General features: G+C 63.6%; 7 protein-coding genes across 7 annotated transcripts; 4 read left to right on the forward strand and 3 right to left on the reverse strand.

Annotated features, from left to right (window-relative positions):
• Nucleotides 1-246: 246 nt before the first annotated feature.
• Nucleotides 247-3,530, forward strand: JCM10292_001283 (C2H2-type zinc finger protein; the record flags this gene model as incomplete). Its single annotated transcript, XM_076648790.1, has 5 exons — nucleotides 247-965; nucleotides 1,029-1,106; nucleotides 1,213-1,296; nucleotides 1,355-1,402; nucleotides 1,460-3,530. 5 exons carry the CDS (start codon nucleotides 247-249, stop codon nucleotides 3,528-3,530), a joined length of 3,000 nt encoding a protein of 999 aa, XP_076505736.1.
• A 1,075-nt stretch (nucleotides 3,531-4,605) lies between these two features.
• Nucleotides 4,606-6,738, forward strand: JCM10292_001284 (uncharacterized protein; the record flags this gene model as incomplete). The annotated part of the gene is made up of 3 exons (XM_076648791.1): nucleotides 4,606-4,773; nucleotides 4,840-6,162; nucleotides 6,223-6,738. 3 exons carry the CDS (start codon nucleotides 4,606-4,608, stop codon nucleotides 6,736-6,738), a joined length of 2,007 nt encoding a protein of 668 aa, XP_076505737.1.
• Nucleotides 6,739-7,294: 556 nt separating this feature from the next.
• Nucleotides 7,295-10,002, forward strand: JCM10292_001285 (uncharacterized protein; the record flags this gene model as incomplete). The annotated part of the gene is made up of 8 exons (XM_076648792.1): nucleotides 7,295-7,474; nucleotides 7,528-7,674; nucleotides 7,740-7,805; nucleotides 7,865-8,351; nucleotides 8,409-8,759; nucleotides 8,826-8,965; nucleotides 9,054-9,464; nucleotides 9,520-10,002. 8 exons carry the CDS (start codon nucleotides 7,295-7,297, stop codon nucleotides 10,000-10,002), a joined length of 2,265 nt encoding a protein of 754 aa, XP_076505738.1.
• Nucleotides 10,003-10,430: 428 nt separating this feature from the next.
• On the reverse strand, nucleotides 10,431-14,031 carry JCM10292_001286 (uncharacterized protein; the record flags this gene model as incomplete). Its single annotated transcript, XM_076648793.1, has 7 exons — nucleotides 10,431-10,585; nucleotides 10,645-10,996; nucleotides 11,065-11,915; nucleotides 11,992-12,798; nucleotides 12,860-12,919; nucleotides 12,980-13,071; nucleotides 13,136-14,031. 7 exons carry the CDS (start codon nucleotides 14,029-14,031, stop codon nucleotides 10,431-10,433), a joined length of 3,213 nt encoding a protein of 1,070 aa, XP_076505739.1.
• A 1,134-nt stretch (nucleotides 14,032-15,165) lies between these two features.
• JCM10292_001287 (uncharacterized protein) lies at nucleotides 15,166-15,642 on the forward strand (the record flags this gene model as incomplete). The annotated part of the gene is made up of 1 exon (XM_076648794.1): nucleotides 15,166-15,642. The coding sequence occupies one exon, from the start codon at nucleotides 15,166-15,168 to the stop codon at nucleotides 15,640-15,642; it is 477 nt and encodes a 158-aa protein (XP_076505740.1).
• A 448-nt stretch (nucleotides 15,643-16,090) lies between these two features.
• JCM10292_001288 (uncharacterized protein) lies at nucleotides 16,091-17,185 on the reverse strand (the record flags this gene model as incomplete). The annotated part of the gene is made up of 4 exons (XM_076648795.1): nucleotides 16,091-16,100; nucleotides 16,682-16,838; nucleotides 16,904-17,090; nucleotides 17,153-17,185. 4 exons carry the CDS (start codon nucleotides 17,183-17,185, stop codon nucleotides 16,091-16,093), a joined length of 387 nt encoding a protein of 128 aa, XP_076505741.1.
• A 460-nt stretch (nucleotides 17,186-17,645) lies between these two features.
• JCM10292_001289 (uncharacterized protein) lies at nucleotides 17,646-19,638 on the reverse strand (the record flags this gene model as incomplete). The annotated part of the gene is made up of 6 exons (XM_076648796.1): nucleotides 17,646-18,056; nucleotides 18,116-18,577; nucleotides 18,635-18,834; nucleotides 18,898-19,134; nucleotides 19,336-19,534; nucleotides 19,606-19,638. 6 exons carry the CDS (start codon nucleotides 19,636-19,638, stop codon nucleotides 17,646-17,648), a joined length of 1,542 nt encoding a protein of 513 aa, XP_076505742.1.
• Between the last annotated feature and the right edge of the window lie 278 nt (nucleotides 19,639-19,916).

Raw genomic sequence — 19,916 nt, forward strand, 5'->3', positions numbered from 1 at the left:
CACTCCCGCCCGTCTCCTGTTCCGCTCGGCTCGGTGTGAGTCCTCGCGCCGTCCTTCGCTCGTGCCTCGTTCGCGAGGGGACGTGAGCACAGACTGACCTTTGCCTGCGCGCACCGTGCGCCTCGCAGCTCGACCCGTCCACGCCAGTCTACTCGTGCTCACGTCCTCGGCGCAGCTCCACTTCCGCTTCCGAGTCGCCCGCGTCGTCGCTTCGCCGCTCCAAGCCTGCCGCGCAGCAACGCGAATATGCCGCCCTCGACGCGCCTAGCAAACCGCGACCGCCGGTACAGCGGCTTTGACGACTCCTCGAGCGACACTGGCGCTGCGGCTCCCAACGAGGCAGCTGACGTCGAGCCCGCCGCAGTGCCGCGCGCGCGCGACGAAGGACGCGTCGGGTTCGCGCCACCCAAGGGCAGCAGCGATTCGGGACGCGCGAGGGAGCAGCACGTCCAGGCGGAGGAGGCGCAGGACCACGCCGACGCGCAGCCGGTCGAGCCGAACGACGGCGACTCAGAGCACGACGAGCACGGCGGATTTGACGAAAGCTACGACGATCCCGTCGAGGTGATGGACGACAATCCGGACGACGACGATTTCGACCCGAACGGCGAGCTCGACGACGCAGGGGCATCGAGGCGGCCCAGCTATACCAGGGCGAAGGCCCGCCGCTCGCTTTCGGGCGCCGCTTCCGCGACCGCCGATGCGACTTCGGTCGTCGTCTCGAAGCCGCATCCCCTGCCGAGGACGCAGCGCGCCAAGCGGAGGGACGACGACGACAGCGACTACCGCGAGGACGGCGAGGACGAGCTGATCGGGATCGCGAGCGCCGACGGGACCTACTACGGCGGCCGTCGCGCTGATCCGACCAAGGCCAAGCCTTTCGAATGCGACGCGAGTGGGTGCGACAAGGCATTCTCGAGGAAGAGCGACTTGGTGCGCCATGCGAGGATCCACACCGACGAGCGGTGCGTCTCCCGCTTCCCGCTCTTCCTCTCATCCTCCCTTGGCTGACTCTGCTCTTGCCTCAGACCTTTCCAGTGCACCGAGCCCGGTTGCGGCAAGGCTTTCATCCAGCGCTCCGCGTTGACGGTTCACGAACGCGTACAGTGAGTCCACGACCTTCTCAAATTACTTGCCTAGCTTTGTGGGCCCATCGATCGTGCAGGATCATGTTACACCAGCAGATTATCTGACTCCTGATTGATTGCGCAGCTCGGGCGAGCGGCCTCACACCTGCGACATCTGCACTCGCACGTTCAGCGACTCCAGCTCGCTCGCAAGGCATCGCCGCGTTCAGTGCGTTCTCTCTAGCCGTTTTCAATAAGCAGAATGCTTCTGACACGTCGAGATGCAGTACCGGAAGTCGTCCGTACAAGTGCGATGTCGACGAATGTGGCCGGACGTGCGTCGTCATGAAGCTCCTCCTACTTTGCTCGCCTCACGCTTCTCCTTTTCGCAGCTTCTGCCGCAAGACGACACTGACGAGGCACATGGCGCGCGAGCACCCTCTCGACGGTAGCAAGCCAGCAGGCCGCGCTCGCGCGCCCAAAAATCGGTCGGCAGCCGACGAGGGCCAGTCGAACGACATCGCTAGTCGCGCGAAGGCGTCGAATGCGAGCTCAAGTCGTCGCAAGGCTGCAGCGGGCTCGGACAATGGCAAGGCGCCCAAGATCACGAGCAAGACTCGCGGAGGGGCGAGGATGCGCCCGACGGACGACGACTACGACGACGATGACGAGTACGATGCGCCGTACGACGACGAGCTCGAAGCGTATCCTTCGCCTGTCGCGGCTCGCTACCACCCCTACAAGTTCAGCGCTCCTGACGAAGAGTATCGCCCGCCGATCACTCGCCGCACGCGCACTTTCGCCGCGCCCCGCCCAGCTTCAGTTGAGCGCGGCGACTCGGCGCCAGACTTCGAGCACAGCGTCGAGCAGAATCACTCGCCTCCGCATCAGCCGCAGCAGTCGCAACAGCGGTCCCCGCAGTCGTCGCCATGGGCGCGTCCTCGCTCGACGGGCGTCGCGCTCGAGCGTCCATCGACTGCGGCGGGTGATGGCAAGCCGGCATCTCCTGCGCTTGCGCGTCCCAGCTTCGGCCGCTCGTACTCGATGCCGGATGCGCCCGAACCGCGTGCGCCGCTGTACGCGATCGACCAGTACGGGCAGGCGTACGAGGTCGACGAGTACGGCAATGCCATCAGCGAGACCGTCTCGCCCCTCGAGCCGTCAACGCCGTTCGACGCCCGGGCAGGTGCGGCGCCTGGACTGCTGAGCTTGCAGCACAGTCGCGCGCCCGAACGTGGCCGCGCAGCTCGCGACCGCCAATCCAGCCAGCCTGAACAGCACCTCGCGCCGCCTTCCGACTACCACCAGCGCTCGCCGTCGCCCATGTCTGCGCCTCCGACGACGAGCGCCGGGCCCTTCTCGATACGTCCGCCGCCCGTCTTCTCACCGTATCAGCAGCACCATCTGCAGCAGCACCACGCTCAGCGCTACCACGCAGCGTACACGCAGCCCGAGCAGTACTCGCCTGTCGACGCGCCTGTGTACGGGCAACATCAGCCGTTGTCAGCGCAGTCGTACGAGATGGACGACGACGAATACCAAACGCCGATGCATGCTGCGTTCGAGTCGTTCGGAGCGGCCCATCACCACGGCTCCAGCGCGATGCACCACTACCAGCACAGGTCCTATCAGCAGTCGTTCGGCTCGTCGCACGCCGGTCCTCCGCCCGCCCCTTCGCACGCTACGACGAACCCGTATCTGTCGCCTTACTCGCGCGCCTCGCCGACGCTCGCGCCCATCCAGCCGCACCTCTCGCCCAAGCTTGGTCGCGCGGGCATGGGCATGCACGCGACGCTCACTCCGGGTGCTGCGCCGACGCAGACGAGCCCGCTTCTCCAGCACCAAGGCTTCGTCTCGCCCGTGCGGTCGTTCACCACCTTGCCCGGTGGCCACGGCGGCAGCGGTGGCATGTTTGCCTCGTCGTCGGCTTACACCACGTCTGCGCTCGGCGGCATTGCCGGCTCGGCGCTCCGCCACTCGCCGAGCATGCTTCGTCGCTCGTACGCCTCGTCGACGCCAGCGGACCACCGCAGCTACTACGTCTCGCCGCCGACGTCGCACCTTCCTGCTCCGCACGCTGCACACGCCTTTGCGCACGTCGACTCGCCTTCTTTCGCGCACGGCGCGGCCGTGTCGCAGCGCTCGAGTGTGGGCAGCGCGGCGGCTGCGTATGGCGACGACGACGAGCCCGACCTGAACGTGTTCACGCGTCCCGGGTCGCCAGAGCTCGATTTTGCTGCTCGCGACGAGGGCGTCGAGCCCGGTTCGCCGAGGGTGTTCGCCTCCATCCAGGCGATCGCGGCGGGGAAGGCCTCGTTCAGCGAGGCAGCGCAGGACAAGCTCGACGACTGGGTCGGCGACGAGCTTGCCGAGGACGACGAGGAAGAGGACGAAAGGTCGGAGCGCGACATGCTGGACTCGCCGATCGGGTCCGAGGGCATCGTGCCCATGATTGAGGCTTGAAGAGGTGGTCGGCGGCGGTCTTCTCGGTTCTCTGTCTTTTTACTACCCTCTGCTCTTTCGATACCCTCTCTCGCATTCGCAGTACTACCCCCTCTCTCCCGTCCCTAACGCACTTCGCAACACTCACTCGCATAGCGCCTCGTTCCTTCCGCCTCTCTCTCACTCTCGTTCGTTGCGTTACCGTCCCGATCTCCGTGCCCCGCTCCCCGTGCCCCGCTTGTCGCGCTCGCCTCGTCTTCGTCTTTCGCATGATCCCTGCAGTCAAGTCCTTGGTAGTGTCGCCTCAATGGCAGTGGCAGTAATGAGCAGTCAATCGCTTGCGCGTTTGCGCCTCCATCCCTCGCCTGAGTTGTCATGCCGTAGTCGAAGTGGAGAGACAACAGCGAGAATTCGTAGCGCAGGGCGCCGCACTGGGTGTTCAGGCGCTCATGCAGAATCTGGACACGGAAGGAGGCACGGAGCTGAGGATGCAAAGAGCGAGTCCCCTGGGAGCGCTTCAGCCTGGTGCCGTGGCGTTGAGACAAAGTCCAGCAAGCATTCTACGCGAGCTCAGAGCCGCAAGTGAGTCAAAAAGCGAAGGAGACACGCTGAGAGCTCCGGGCTGATGAAGACGAAATGATGCTGCGACAGCACGGATCGACCGCAGAAAGCGCCGAGTCACGCACAAGCAGCATCGAGCGTGGTTCGGACCTCAGGAAGCCCCCAAAGCGCGACAAAAGGCAAAGTGGTCATGGCGGTCGGAGCGAGAGAGGCGAGCGGGTTCGCCTCCGCGTCCCGGGGCGGCTGTCGCAGTACTCGTTGCGTGCACGTTCGAGCGTAGCAGTCCAGCGGCGCGCTCACCTGCTGCAGGCTGCAACGCTCTGCGGTCGTCGTTCGCGCATCTCCTCGTCGCTCCCGCCGACTCGCTTGGACACTGTGACCCGCGCCGCCAGGCTGCATGGGCAGTGCACAAAGCGCTCAAGACGACGTCAACAACAGCGAAGCACTCGCTTGCGCAGCTATCGCCGCAGAGCCCGCGCCTTCGCCTCCTCCCCCCACTTCGCACGACTCCGAACGACCGTCCGCCGACACCGCCATGCTCGTCGTCAAGCCCGAGCCGACCGACCTGACGCTCGATTCGGACGGCGACGATGAAGAGCCCGTCGTCCTTTCGCCGGGCAAGCCTCGCTCACCCCAGGTGAAGGATGAGCCTGCCGAGTCGAGCGCGGCTCTCGCGGCGCTGCGGCAGCCCGACCAGTCCCAGGTGCCGTGAAGCTCTTTGCGAACGAAGCTCGTAAGACGAACACCTGCTGACTGCCTCGAGCCGCAGCCCTTCCCGTCGACACCTGCAACGCCCGGTCCGCCTTCTTCCAGCACCCGCACCGACACTCCGTCGCAATACCGCTCGACCCTGTTCGACGGACCCACGATCTTCGCGAATCAGCAGGACTTCTTCGACGCCTGCGCCGCCAATCTCCAGCAGCAGTTCGGCTTCGAGGCGATTCCGTCCAAGCAGAAGCCGACGCAGATCTCGACTCGTTGCCCGAAGCACAAGACGGACGGATGCCCCTTCCGCGTCTGCGCAGCACTCTGCGACAGTGGGCGCTGGGCTGTCGCCCTCCGCTCGTGCGTTTGGACGCACTCGCACCCACCGACCAAGACGTCGCGCATCGCCAAGGCGGCGGTCGAGGAGGCCAAGGCCGAGGTCGCGCCAACGGCGCCGCCTCCTTCCGCGTCGACGTCGACATCTCCATTCGACCAGCCGACCAACGTGTACGACCTGATACCCGACTTCCCGAAGCTTAGCGACACGTGGGCTTCGGTCAAGGACGCCTTCCAGACCTTCGTTCGCGCGACTGTACCCGTCTACGGCGTCTCGATGCATTATCACCAGACCAGCGACCAAGGTGTCCGCATTCGCTGCAACCGCAACAAGCACTTGTTCGCTGCAAGGCCTGGCGGGATCTGCCCGTTCTCCATCTTCCTCGACCGAAAAACTGCCGACGGTCGCTGGATGATGCGCGCCGCACACTCGAATCTGCAGCACTCGCACGGCCCAGTGAAGCCGCTCCTGGACGACCCGGCATGGCGTCCGCTGGTCAAGGATGCCGAGGCGCGCGAGGCGCTGGGGCTCGCGCTGCTCCCGTCGAGAAAGCGCAAATCCGCTGCCCCTCTTGTCAAAGAATCTTCGGCGTCGCAGGCCGTTGAGAAGGAGGTGGACGAGCTCGACGATTCTGGCGCCTCGCTTGTCGCCGAGGATGAGGCGAGCGCGGCGGGCGCCGCCATTGCCGGCCCTTCGACCGCGATCGGCTCCGCGAACGATCCGCCTGGTCTTCCGCAGCCCGGCGATGTCTTTCCCTCGTTTGTCGCCATCTACCAAGCCTACGTGAAGGCCTACATTCCGACTTTGGGCATCGGCATCTGGAAGTCCTTCCCCATCCTGCGGTGCAACCGTGCGCGCTGTCCCTGGGTGGCCCACGTCGAGGCATGCGGAGGCGGCTTCGCCGTCAACGCCGACAAGTCACGCCTCGAACACGACCACGGGCCGCATGAAAACATCCTGGCGGACCCGTCGTGGCGCCCCGTCGTCTTGAACAAAGACGCGAGAGCGGCGCTCGGATGGGGTCCGAAGACTGCTACCTCGGGAGAGACCGTGCGTTGGCGCGAGTTCTCGTCGTCGTGATCGCTACTGACTCCAGCGGTCGCCATGCAGTCATCGAAGAAGCGCTCCCCTTCACCCGCTGCGCCCCAAGATCTCGCACGCAAGAAGCCACGATTCTCCGGCCAGCTCCCGCTCGAAAAGTCGCCGTCTCCCGCCGTCGGCCCCTCTTCGAGCTTTGCGCCGCCCGCTATGCAGTCCAAGTTGGTCGACGCTCTTAGCCACGGCGCAACTCTCGGTCGCGGTTCGCCCTCGTCTGCCCTCGACCTGCATCTCTCTCCGGCTTCCACCGACTTCTCCACGGAACTCTCTGCCTTCCTTTTTGCCCTGCACCCCTCCGTCGCGCTCCTCGCGCAGCCCCTCTCCCTCGCCGGCATCGACGACCTCCCCTCGCTAGTCCACCTCTCATCGCTCGCGCCCGGCCTCCTCGACTCGTTCCTCGACGAGGTCCGGCACGCGCACGAGCTCGAGGTCCTCCGTGCGCCGCAGCAGCGCCCCGTGTCAATCGTGCAGTGGCGGCTGCTCAGCAAGCTGCTCAAGGAGGGCAGGGGGCAGGCGTTGCGTGCGTGAGCGGGGCGGTCCGGCGAAGTTCTTGGTTCGTGATCAGTCGCATGTTCGTTCTTGTTGTGTATCATTCACGTTTCTTGCTGTTCGCAATGCCAATCCGTCGTTTCTTCCGTCTCTGCCAGTCCAGATGCTGGCGCGTGGCTGCCTGCCCGGTTCCTTGCCTCTCCGAGACGTCTTCGTAGCTATATCTTCTGCTATGCGTTGTACGAGCAACGTGCAGTCTCTCTCGCTCGCTGTGAGCGACGGTAGCAACCTCTTGGATCCGACGCCGGCAGCTTCCGCTCCTGCTCACCACCCTTTCTCGACCGAACCGGGCTGGGTCGGTCGCAAGAGCTTGTAGAGCGTTTTTACACGTCCTGTGGAACTGTGCGGCTGTCTCGAGTCGTGTTCGACTGATTCGGATTCTCATCAGTCGACGAAGCGCGAGTCCCTCTCTTCCGGGCGACACTTGCCCGAGGGCAGCGAGACTGACCTATCGCTCACGCAGACCTTCTGACACGCTCTCGGCAGTCGAGCGCCTGTCGAGCGGCAAGCTTCGTCCCCGCTCCTCCTTCTCGCCATGGCTTCTCCGCCGGCCAGCACGCACCCGCTCAAGCTCGAGCCCACGTCGCCTTCGCAGCTCGCACGAGCTCTTGAGCCGGGTGCGCAGGCCCCCCTGCCCGCGAATCCGGAGAAGGAGGCGGTGCTCGAGGCGCTGCGAGCGCTCAAGCAGGAAGACATTCATCCCACATTGACGCAGGTACCTTGCTTTCTTTCGCTCGTGTGAGGCATATACTGACTTTTCTGGAGCAGTCCTACCTCCCGACCCCTTCTCCTGCCCCTTCGCGCGATGGGCCTGCTCCGTCAAGCGCAGTCAAGACGGGTTCCGTCTCGCTCGAGCGTGTCTCCGAGGCGCAAGAGCAGGATGGTGCCATCTCGAAAGAAGATGCAGGTGATGTGGTGCGCTCACATGCTCGAGCTTGCGATTCCTGGGCCACACGCTGATCAGTCTTGCTCGTCCACAGTCTGACGCCGACAGCCTGTCGTCGGCCGATCCGGACTTAGCCAACGCGGCGCGCATGCCCAGCAGCGTGCGCCCCATCAGCTGAATTGCTTCGGGCTCCCGCACTGACCTGTTTAGTGTCTGCAGTATCGCACTCAGCTCTTCGACAAGCCCAGAAGCTTCGGATCGCACGATGCATTCTTCCAGTCGTGCCACGTCCGCATGCTGCGCGCGTACGGCGTGACTACGCATCGGCACCACTTTGACGAATCGCAGGCCATCGCCAAGTGTCAGCGCCGGACGACCCACCACTGCCGCGTTGCCGTGCGGGCGCGCAAGTGCGACGACGGGCGCTGGCACGTGCGCGAGGACAGCAACTGGACGCATTCGCACGCGTCAGAGTTGTCGAAAGAAGATCGCGACGAGGCGATGGGCGACGGATCAGGCGACGAAAGTGAGGAGGAACCCCTCGCGCGCGTGACGCGGACGCCGCCGCTCGCCTCGACGTCGACTGCAAACCCGACATACGGAGTTTCGAACGGCTCTTGGTCGGCACCGACCAACTCGCAACGCATGCAGCAGCTCGTCGAATCACGCACATCGATCTTTGCCAAGCAGCGGGCGGCCCAGGATCGTGCGCCTCTCCGTGCTACTTTCTCAGTCACGTGAGACTAAGCATGGTACTTTGCAGCCGTTCGCTCGATGCAGTCAAAGCCGGCCAGCGAAGCCTACACCGAAACGGACCGCAGCGGGACCAACCTGTGCGCGTTTCGCCATTATGTGCGATTTTGCGACAAGGTCGGCGTCCCGACCTTTCCCATCTCGCCCGCGATGCTCGCGCTCTGGATGTACGACAAGTGCTCGACGAAGGACGTCTACTCGGCGACCTACGCGTCGGCGCTGAACCGCATCATGAATCTGACGAAAACCTTTTGGTCGTCTTCGACGCTTTACGAGGAGCTCGTCGCGCTCGACCCCAATGCGACCGCGCTCACAGAGTTCATGGCGGAGCGATCAAACCAGAAGAGCGACTGGAGCTTCAGTGCGTGCACACGACTTCTCCCTTCACCCCCTCCCGTCACGAGTGCTAATCTTCCCCGTACGACAGCTTCAACAACCGCGCAGAAACGGCGTCCGATCCGTTCAGACGATAGTGGCACTTCGGATGAGAGCGATGGCGACAATGCTTACGATCCGCGTGAGGACGAAGTTGGCGGGGAAATAGCGCTGGGCCCGGTCGCTCAAGTGGTACGCCCTTCTCGCGTCAGGTCATTGCCTCGCCTGTCTTGAGCTGCGACTGACAATTCTGAGATAGACGGTCCCGGACTTGCCGCAGATCGGTGATACGTTTTCTTCAACGACCGAGGCGTACTGCGCGTTCGTCAAGGCCATCATGCCGGTCTTTGGTATCGGGCTCATCAAGTTCGACAAGAGCGCCAATACCGCCACCATTGCTTGCAACCGCTCTCACACGCAGTGGATCAACTCACTAGGCGGTCTGTGCCCGTATTTCATCCAGCTCGAACGGACGAGCATCAACCCGGCGACATGGGCGATCGACGCCACGTTGTCGCATTTCCTTCATTCACACGGACCGGACGACCGCATTCTGGCCGATCCAACATGGCGCCCGGTGGTCCGCAATGCCGATGCCCGTCGAGTGCTCGGCATGGCACCGCTCGGGGTATCCGAGAAGACCAAGGCCTTGCAACCTCACGACAAGTCTGACAAGAAGAAGATCAAAGAGGTGCGCTCACTTCTATGTGATCCGTCTCGTACCAGCCTGACTGGGCAAAGCACAGAACACTGCGCCGCCGACCAAAAAGCAGCGCGTGATCCCGACCGTTCCGTCCGCCTCGTCGCCGAAAGTGCAGCAGCCGCTCATTCACGGCGCCCCGACCTTGTCGCAGCCGTCGGCGGGTGCATCTGCTCAGCTTCTCGCCCGTCAAGCATCCGCTCCCGTACAGGCCTCCTCTCCGGCCCCGTCTGCGCCTACCACCGCTGCCATTCCTCTCCAGCCCAACTCCGTCTCCGCCTTCCTCGGCGCATTGCACCCCTCTCTCGTCCCTCTTGCGCCCCACCTCGTCCACGCGGGATTCGACTCGCTCTCGTCACTCGTTGCGCTCCTGCACTTCGAACCCGTCTTCCTGGACCTCGTCCTCGAGGAGATCCGCTTTGCCGCCGAGTCGCCCAGGACGCGCGCACCGGACGCTAACGGACCCGTGTCAGTCATTCACATCAAGCTGCTCGCGCGGCTGCTTAGAGAGGAGCGCGCTGCATTCTGAGGGTCGTCGCTCCTTTCGGTCGTTCTTGTGTTTGCATTCTTGTAGCTGTTTTCCCCTTGCCGTTGTGCTGTTGTGTACATCCTTCCGCCTCACGTTTTTGCAGTCGCATCCTTGAACGCGCTCCTCCATACGGGAGTCAAGTAAGAGGAACGACAAGCTCAACTACCAGGCCGACTGTGCGTGCTCTCCTTGCTGTGGCCTTGCAAGACGCCCAGTGGATGAGCGATGAGGCGCTCGAGCACGAGGGAGTGTATTGATGCGCACATCGCTGTCTGCCGCTAGTTCACTTCTCGCTTGACCATGCTGGTGCCGATACTCAGGTGCCCGACGCGCGCGCGTGCGCGTTCCATTCCAAGCGGGTGAAAGGTAACAAGCTGTAGACAAGATACACCTCCCAGGCTGTCGCGATGCTCCCGCGCGATCCCGTTTCATGCCCAGCTCGGCACCGTCTGTGCCAGTGCCTGCATCATAGCCGCCTGGAAGGACAGCCAGGGCTTGTCTGGAAGGCGGTGCGACAGTGTGGAGGCAACGACGACATCGGTCGTGGCCGGCGAGGGGCGGGAAAAGGCGGGCGGAAGGGGAGCTGCGCAAGGGCACTGGTCAGCGGTAGCGTGACAGGTAGCTCAGAGGAAAGGAGCGCACCAATTGCGCCGCTGTTAACAAGACGCTGCACCCTTTTGCGCTCGCTGTCGCGGAACGCGCGAAACTCGACCAGGCGCTTCTCGGCGACCGGGTGGTACTTCTGAGCCTCCTCGAGGCCCCGTTCGATCCAGTCGAGTTCCGTCTCGGTGAGCTCGTCGGCCTTCTGGCGTGCGCCCGTCGCCGTGCCCGCGGGCGTGTGGATTGAAGCAGCCAGATCGAGCGAAGTCGAGGGCGATGCGACAGGCTGAAGAGGCGTGTAGCGCTGGGTGGCGAGGAACGTCCACGAAGGGATGAGCTCGAGCGACCAGGCGAGGTGATGCGTCTGATGCGGGTCGGGCGAGATGGTGAAGAACTGCAGCGGAGAGCAAGCAGGGTTAGGTCGTGCGTAAGGAAAAGAGAACCCACAAGTGTCGGGCGCACGTTGAAGTAGAAAGCTGCGAGCTTGAGTCCCTGGCGGACCTTGCCCTCGCTCATCTGCAGCCACCCGACGTCGAGCCGGTCTCCATTAGACACAGCTCTCTCCTCGTCGTCCTTCTGCATCTCCGCACCTTCCACTCCCGCCGCGCTGCCCTGCTGGTCCTCGCGCATCATCCGCTCGGCGACCGTCGCATACGCGATCCAGCAGCAGTCGTCCGTCTCGCGGTCAAGGCGCGTCGCCCAGCGCAGGTGCACATGCTCGCACGTGTCGCCCTCGGGGCCGGCGCACGACGGATGCACGGGCGCGGCCGTGTAGACGAAGTGGTGCTGCAGCGTCTGGATCGCGGCGTGAATCTGCGAGAGGAGCGAGAACAGCGTCGTGATGGCGTGCGCGGAGAGAGGGGTCGTCGACGCTTTGACGGCAGCCATCTCGGCGCACCACCGCAAGCACGCGGCGAGCCACTTGTAGATCATCATGCTCCCCATGAGAAGCTGCTCGTGATTCGCGCCGCCAAGCCGCTCGAGATCGTACCACGGCAACATCTCTTCGCGGAGGTTCCACTCCTTGCCGTCGCTCGCGCCCCGCTGGCCTTCGACAGCGATGGTCGGGATCGGGAAGGCCGGAAAGTATGTGCTGAGGTTGCTAGCCGAGATGAGAGGCGAAGTGCGAAGGTACGCGGCCGTTGTCGAATCTTGGTGCAGCAGCGGAAGCGCGTACATCGTCATAAGCTGCTTGCGCCGGTCGGCGACGGCTTCGGGCGACGGGAGAGACGAGGTCGCGTCGAAGAGGTCGCGGTAGTGGCCGAGCGCATCGCGAACGAGCGAGCGTGACCGCCGTGGAAGAAGCTCGTTCCCTGGGGTTCGACAGGCGAATCATGTCAGCGGAATGCCCTGTGGTAGGAGAGCGGTCGTGAGGGGGTTTAGACGCACACATCATGATCGCTCCGCACACGAGCGTCGCCTGCAGCGCGACCTCGTCTCCTTCGCCATGCGCGATCTCGAGTCGATCGTACAGCTCCATCATGAGGGTCCTCAGCGCGCGGGCGACGTGCTCGCGCTGTACGGCGAGCGAGCGTTGACGCGGCTGCTCGACTTCGGCGTCGGGCGATGGGGACGGCGAAGGAACCTCGACGCCGTCCATTCCGAGCAGCGCGACGTCGGCCGTGCTGCGTACAGCAGCCGCGCAGAACGCAACGAGTACGCAGCGCTCAGCCGGAGGAAGGCGGTCGAGGTCGGTGTACAGGCGAGCCTTGCGCTCAGAATCGTGGAACGCGAGCATGGTCGGGATGTTGCTCTGGCACGACGCCCAGAAGTCGTCCAACAACGCCCAGACGACGAGCCGCGGCCACGATGGGTGCTGCGTCCGCTCGTGCGGCGCGAGGAGCGAGAGCTCGTGCGCAACGAGCGCAACGTCCGCATGCACCACGGCGGTACGTTGCGCGCCCGCGCTTGACGACGGCGTGATCGTCGCGGCGAGCTTTGGCGGGTCTAGGCCTCGGTAGCGTGCAGCTCGGCGTTGTACAGAGGCGAAGACGGCATCGGTGTGTGCCTCGAGGCGAGAGGGAGTGAGCGTATCGCCAAAAGCAGAGAGAAGTGTGTTGTAGATCGTGACGGGGAGTTCGGCCGGCGAAGGGATGTGAGAGTAGGCGGTGGGGCCCAGTCTGCCGCTTGGGATGGCACTGAACGTCGAGTGAGCGGGAGAGATGGCCGACGAGGCGAGTTCGATCTCGAGCAACTCTGTGGGTAAAGAGGATGCGTGAGCGCCCAGGCGTCGAGATATACTAGGAGGATAACGTACTGATCCGGGCTTCGAGCTCTGCGACGCGTGACTCGGGGTGCAGCGACTTGACGAGGTCGACTGCGGGAAGCGAGCCAAAGTCAGCGTTTCGCTCCGAGGGCGGACGGCAGAGCCACTCACTTGGTACGAAGTTGCCGTAGTGACATTCAAGATTTTTCTCCTTGCAACGCGCGCACGTCGGCCAGGTGCGGGAGCAGCGGACCTTGCGAAGTCTGCGACAAGCAAGCGGCATCAGAACAGAGACGGCAGAAAGCCTGCGAGTGCAGGAGAACTTACCTGCAGTGCTTGCAGGACTTCTCCGCCTTGCCCGCCTCGTCTTTGCTGTCGCGCGACTTGGCCTTGCTAGCGCTGCCCTTCAGCGGCGCCTTGCCCTCCGAAGCGGACCCCGCCTCGCCGGCCACCGGCGCCGAATGCGCGTTCACGAGTGGCGGCGTGAAGCCGACAGGGCTTGCGGAGGCGGCTGCGGCGTGCTGCAGGTGCGGAGGGCGTGCCGACGCGAGAGATGGCGACGCCGACAGCCCCGCGCTGCTCGACACCGAGACCACGCTGCCTCGCCGCTCCGCCGCAGATCCCGCAATGCTCGCTCGCCGGATGGCGGTCCCGCTCACAGGCGGGAGCATGGGCGTCTCGTACTCGAAGACGAGCGGGTGCTGCGGCGAACGGCCAGGGTACTCGGCCCATATTGGCGCGCGCAGGCCATTGAGAGAGTCTGAGCCTACTGAGTTGCGGTGCTCAGGCTGGAGGGAGAGGCGGCGGCGCTTCTGATGCGCGGTATCGAGGACGAAGGAGTCGGGGACGACGAGACGAGAAGGCTGTGGCGGCGAAACGGGCACGAGGTAGGTCTGCGGCTGCGGTAGCGCTTGCGAGGCCGAGTAGAGACGCTGGTAGTGCTCGCGCAGGAGCTCGTCTGCCCCGTACAGGTCTGTCTGCGCGGAGGGACCCTGCGGCTGCGGCGCATGACCGGGCGGCAGCTCTGCAAGCCACAGTGCGCCCTGATGCGGCTGCTGAGAGGCTTGTCGAGGTTGTTGAATCTGCTGGCAGCGCGCATGCAGCTCTGGAGCGTGTTGCGAGGCGTACGGGAGCGAGGTGGGGGTTGCCGCCGGGATGAGCGAGTGGGCGAGGTAGGGCGACGAGTCCGCGGAGTGCGGCTGCCCAGCGTGCCCAGAGTGCATCTCTCCCTGTCGTACTTGCGCTCTGAACGGGCAGGACGCGCGCTGTCGAGCCGGTCGAGCGAGAGTCGCGCTCTCACGCGGATCTGACGACGATCTTCCCCTCCGCACCGGCTTCCGGGCCTGCAGATCACTGCGCGGTGCAGTGTAAGTTACTTCGTCGTGCGCCCGACGACCGTGCTTTGCGTGCTCGCTGCACTGCTGCACTGGCCTGCCAGCTCCTCATCGCTGGTCCTTTTACCCTCAGCGTCATCGCTCGCTTCGGTCTCTCGCTCGTTCAGTGTTGCGCTGCAGCAGTGCTGACCGCACACAGCTTGTGCGGCGGGGCACAGCCTTGCGCTTCGCTGTGAACCGCGTTTACCGGGTCCTGTGCTTCGGGAGGAGGTGGTACGCCTGCTTCGCGGCCCGGCAGAGGCTTGCGTGCAGAGATCTTCTCCTGCTTCTCGACAAGACGTGCGAGCCGCTGCATACTGCCTGCCCCGGCTGCGCGCCTTGGCCAGCCGCTGAGCCTTTCGTCTGCTTCCGCGTTTCATGGTGTTCCTTTGCACGCCATTATAATGTACATGCGTCTCAATCGTCAAGACATGGCGGAGCTTACAGAGTGCAGCTCGTTGATCTGGCTTTGCTACTAGTGGCTGCGGCTTGAGCCCCCTCCAAAAGCTGCATCCGCGTCATTTTCGGCGCCTTCCAGAAACACGTTCTGCAGTGTGCTGCTCAACGGCAGGCCGACAGCGAGTGCGTCTGAATGCAAAGCTCGGTACAAAGCACACCGCACGAAGGGCTCTGCGGACAAGTCGCTCGTTGGAGTGCGCAGCCAGTTGCGTTTCTTTTTGCAGCTGCCGAGACGCGCGACCCGCGGGTTGCAGTTCTTTCACCTTGTTCAATCCCTCAGGAGCAGGCGATGGCTCACTAAGAGGTGTTCGGAGCAAAGCCTGGAGTGCAACGCGACTTTGCGCGCACGAACCGCGCGCTCCGTCCCGTCGTCGCGCGTTGCGCGAGTCCTGGGGCTTCCGCTCTACTCAGATTCGACCTTCAAACCGCATCCAGGTTCGTGGTTGCCTCCCTCGGTCCCAGATGCAGACGTGCCGGAGCTTGACGCGTAGCGTTTTGCCCGCAGCCTCCCGTTCCGCGCACGCGATGTCGCTCGACAAGGGCAAGGCGCCGGCCACTCCAGCCTGTGCGCCGGGCGTAGCAGGCAACAAGACTTTCTCGTCGCAGCAGGGCACGCCCGTGAGAACCCTGCGCGACTTCCTGCTCGCGCTCGACGGCGACTCGTTCGCTCCCTTCCTCGACGACTTCGATCGCAATCACGTCCCACTTTCGACTCCCGCACAGTCACTCATCGACGTCTCAGGAAGTCCGGACGGCGTCTCCACGGTGTTCGAGGTCTTCGAGGCCGTGCAGACCCTGCCGCCCTTTCACACCGCGCTGGCCGTGGCTGGCTTGTGCAAGGCGTACGAGCGGCAACAGCAGGCACCCGCGCTTGCGGAGTCGGGCAACAAAGTCGTCGACGGCAGGCTCATCTTTGGCATGCCGTACCTCAAGCGGGACCAGTGGGTGCGGCAACAGATTGCAGGGGAGCTGGACTCGGGCGCGAACCCCGGACAGGTGTAGATGAATTGGACCGGACGGGAGCCAGATGCTCTACCGAGGGCATTGTGTGCATCTTTGACGTTTGGACCGAAGCGGTTACAACCGAATCTACGAATTGCGCCATTCCGCGATGCGCTGCGAGAACACGTCGAGCTCATTTGTCAAGTCCAACCCGTTATCCACCTGCGCCCCTAGTGCAACAACGTCGAGCATGCATGCCAGCACACCGGGCGAGAGGTACTGAGGTGGCTGAGCGAATCGAGCGTGTCGAACCCTGCCGCGTGTAGCGGACCTGCCAGGTTGACCAGGGAAGGGCCCCCCAGACTGAGGAACGCAGCGAGCTGCGCAATGGATACTGGCGATGTGTAGATGATCCGAGTGCGTTGGGAAGCGAAGGAAGGCGGGGACGGTGAAAAGAAAGTCAAGGACTGCTCGAGCGGATTTTCGGTGGCCGGAATGCGAGCTGGCATTACGTGGGCCTGCAGGGAGAGCGTCAATAGCTGTTGGGGCAACCTGTGTAGAGAGACCTACCAAGGCGGACCCTGACTCCTCTACCCTGGTCCTCTTTGCAAGATTGCCGGGGTCCTGCGTTGCGTCGCGCTTCTTGCCTCTTGACAGAGCTGCTCCGGCGCACGAGGAGCCGGTTCTACAGAGCGCGTTGCTTGCCCCGGCTGAGCACCCGTCGCTGCAGTCAGTGGATGCAGAGGCGCAGCCGGTGTCGAGTCCTTCTTTGTTGTCCGTTGTTGCACTTCTGCTGGAAGCAGACACCCCACCGGTCGCCATGCCCCGCTTCCGCTTTCTGCTCGCGGAATCTGCAAGGTTCCACTCTGGATTAGCGGACTGCGAATATGTGTCTCGAGCGAGAGGAAGCGGAAACGCACTGGCCCGGCGCACATCCTCCTGCATAAACTCGAGCAATCCCGCTCCGCCTGGATCCATGTTGTCCATCTCTGTCGCCTGTCGCTCTTCGCTCCAGATGGATGCTGTGAGGCTTTTGACGCGGAGGAGGTCGTCGCGGAAGGTCCTGAAGCGTCCGTCTTCGGTTGTACACCGGGCGCACATGGCAAGCGCGAGCATGGCGTGCGTGATTGGAAAGACCGGAGCGTCGGCGATGGCGCAGAAGCGTTCGTAGGCGGCAAAGTTGGCTCGAAGGACGATGTTGGCGGAAGAAGCGCACAGCTCGTCGGCCATCTTGCGCGACTCACGCTGCAGGCCAACTTTTGCAGGCACCCGTCAGCGTTCGATATCTGTGAGAGCCGTGTGGGAGTTCGAGGAAGCGGACCACGCTTTACGAACTTGCGCTGCTGCAGAAAGACCGCCTCGCGGAGGCCGACGATATTGCGCATCGTCTCGCAAAAAGTCGGAGCCTTGTAGGCCAGCTCAGTGCCAATTTTGAATAGGCGAGTCGCTCTGCGCGCCTTCCTCGCCGCAGCGTCGGCTCGTTCTGCGTCGAGGGGCGTATCCTCGACCTTCCGAGGTCCGCAGTTAGCCGCCTGACTCGAACATCAGGCTTGATGTGCGTTGCGCGCACCTGCGGCTTGGACGAGCTAACCATGGGCGGCATCCTGAGCGGGCTGGTTGCTGAAGGATGCGCGGCGGGCGGGCGCAGATGAGGTCGAGGGGAGGAGGGTGCGCGACGCAACCGGAGCGCTCAGTCGGGAACGCAACCGTCGCTCGCGCTTCACGACACTTGCGGAGAAGCGGACGCAGGGAGCAGCAGAGCTTCGCGAGGGCGAGAAGGAGTCAGAGCGCCGGAGGAACCTCCCCCGCGACGCCGCGACGACGCTCGTTTCGAGAAGGGGAAATTGGCTCCCATCTTGAATCAGTACTGCCATCTACGTCTAGCGTAGTCCAGCCGGCAGAAGTGCAGACACGAGACCTACAACACGCAAAGCAGGCTGCGAAGTGCGCGGGCGAGAGAGCTCTGCACTACGCTTCCGCGTGATCATCTCGTTCAGCATCTTTCCGCGGTCAAGTTCTTCTTCACATTCAGAACAAAATAATCACAAGGGCAGTTTATGTGTCTACTCGGACGGGACGCGGTTGAGGCGCTTCTTGAAGAGAGAGATCTCGGCCGTCCAGTCCTTTCCTTTCGTACGCGATACTTTTGCAAGGAGACGGTCGACGACGTCGGCGCTGAATGAGAGGAAGAGGACCAATGCCTTGTGCGTCTGAAGGCCGGCGGCATGGAGCGGCTTGGCGAGCGCCTCGAGCGATGTATCGAGCGAGCGCAGAAACGCGGCAAGGTGAGAGACCGAGAGTGTGCCAGACGAGGCCGAGGAGTGGCAAGGCTGCGTTATCGTTGCGGCTCCAAAGGGGGGGCCGAGAGTTTGCCCGGCTGACTCGCGACGAGGCGGTTCGGCAGGAAAAGGCCGGTGCAAGGCATTGAGCGCGAAAGCGGACGGGCCCGTCGGTAGAGACGCGGAAGTGCTGGCCTGAAAGTACGTTCCACATGAGTGAGTAGTAGATTGACACGGGTGAAATTGGCGCGCACCACAAGCGCGTCGTTGAGAAGCGTGATCGCTTTTTTCGCGGAAACCGAAGAACCCCCTTCGCCCTGCTCCCCAAGGCCGTTTGAGCTGCGCCGCTTTCCGATCGCCGTGTTGGTCAGGCCGAGCGCTTGTCGGGCGAGCGGGTTGTTGATGACTGGGCGCCAGTTCGGATCGGCGACTATGCGCGGGTCACGGTCGTGGTTGTGAAGCAAGCTCGACGCCGCAGAATCGACCTTCCATGACTGCGAATGGTTCTCGGCATAGATAGCCAGCTCCCAAGGGCAGCGCTCCTGCTGACCACCCCTTGTGTGGTACCGGCTGCAACGAATCTTGCCGCGTTTGTCGGAAACGCGGGCGAGCTTGGCGGAGATCCCGTTTGCTGGGACAATCGAGGCAACGACCGCCTGATACAGCTGCTGTACGCTGTTAAAGCTTTCACCGCATTGAGGGAAGCCAGGCGAAGTCTTCGGCCAGGGCGTGGTCAGTACCGCAGCTTTCTGAACCGGAAAAGCGGAACGTACCAGTGAAAAGCGCGACTTGCTGGCCCTTGTGCGGCGTTTCTTGTCCTCGTCCTCCGACGTCGACGAATTCTCGCTGTCGCTGTCGCTGTCGCTGTCGGGTTCAGAGTCGGACTCTGAATCCGAATCGGGCGATTCGTCGACGTCGTGCACGGTCAGCGCCTTGCGCCCTCGTTCTGCCGTCTTCTTGGCGCGATTGCGACCTGCTGCAACTTCGTAAGCCTCAACGCCGAGAGGTAGGAAAGGGTAGTCGATGGCGAACGCACGAGTGTAAGCGGCGCCGCGACCGCCCTCGGCCATGAACTGGCTCAGAGCCTTCCCGTCAGCATCCATGTCGTCCAACTCGTTCAAAGCGGCACTGGGCTCCCAGGCAGGGTCGGTTGCCCGCTTGACGCGTACGATGTCCTGGCGAAAAGTCTTCGAATTCGTCGAGAGGCGGGAGTACTTGGCGAACAGGGCGAGGGCGATACTTGCGTTCGTGACCGGGTAAGTCGGAATGCCCGCTATCTCGCAGAATCGCCCGTACGCTCGAGAATTTGTCTTCAGAGGGCCGGACGACGCCTGCGAATTGAAAAGCGCAACCGCGCGTTCCTCCGAATCTTCCTGCAATGCGACTGCTCCGTCCATCAGCGCGAGTGGCAGGCCGAATCAAGCCAGATCAACGTCGAGAAACCAGATCAACGTCGAGAAGGAAGAGAGCGCACGTTCAAGCGAAAAGGCGGCACGGTGACGAGCGAAGATGGCCTCGCGGTTGTTGACGAGGTTGAGGATGACCGGGATCGAGGTGCTCGCTGTCCAGACGAGCGGCTCGCCCGGCTTGAAGAGTCTGACACCCTTTGACTCGGGCTGAACGGAGGGGGCGATTGGTGGGTTGCGCGAGAGAGCCGCATCGGTCGGTTCCGCCTGATCACGACGAAGGAAAGGAATCAGCTCGGGGACCGCGCCTTCAGAGTGCATCTGCTCCCTCGGCTGACCTTGATTTTGGGTCGATCGCCAGTGTGCGACATGGTGAGGCTCGGGTTGGAGTGGGCGAGACGAAGGACGAAGTGGCAGCGCAGCGAGGAGGTCAGAGCCGAGAGTCGTGGAGCACGCAGCGAGCGAGGCACTGCAACATGAGCAGACAAGAGAGGCGCAAACGAGCGAAAGGCGCGAGGGCGACGCGCGAACGGATGGAGTCCGCGTCTGCCCCGCGTGCACAGAGACGCGACGCGGAAGAGGCTCGAGCGAGGGCGTCGCACGAAATGGCAGCCATCGAGCCATACCTAGTGAGACCAAAAGCACATCA

The sequence above is a fragment of the Rhodotorula paludigena genome (genome assembly GCF_050403205.1).
Source record: "Rhodotorula paludigena JCM10292 DNA, Rt_paludigena_JCM10292v1_ctg18, whole genome shotgun sequence".
Classification (NCBI taxonomy): Eukaryota; Fungi; Basidiomycota; class Microbotryomycetes; order Sporidiobolales; family Sporidiobolaceae; genus Rhodotorula; species Rhodotorula paludigena.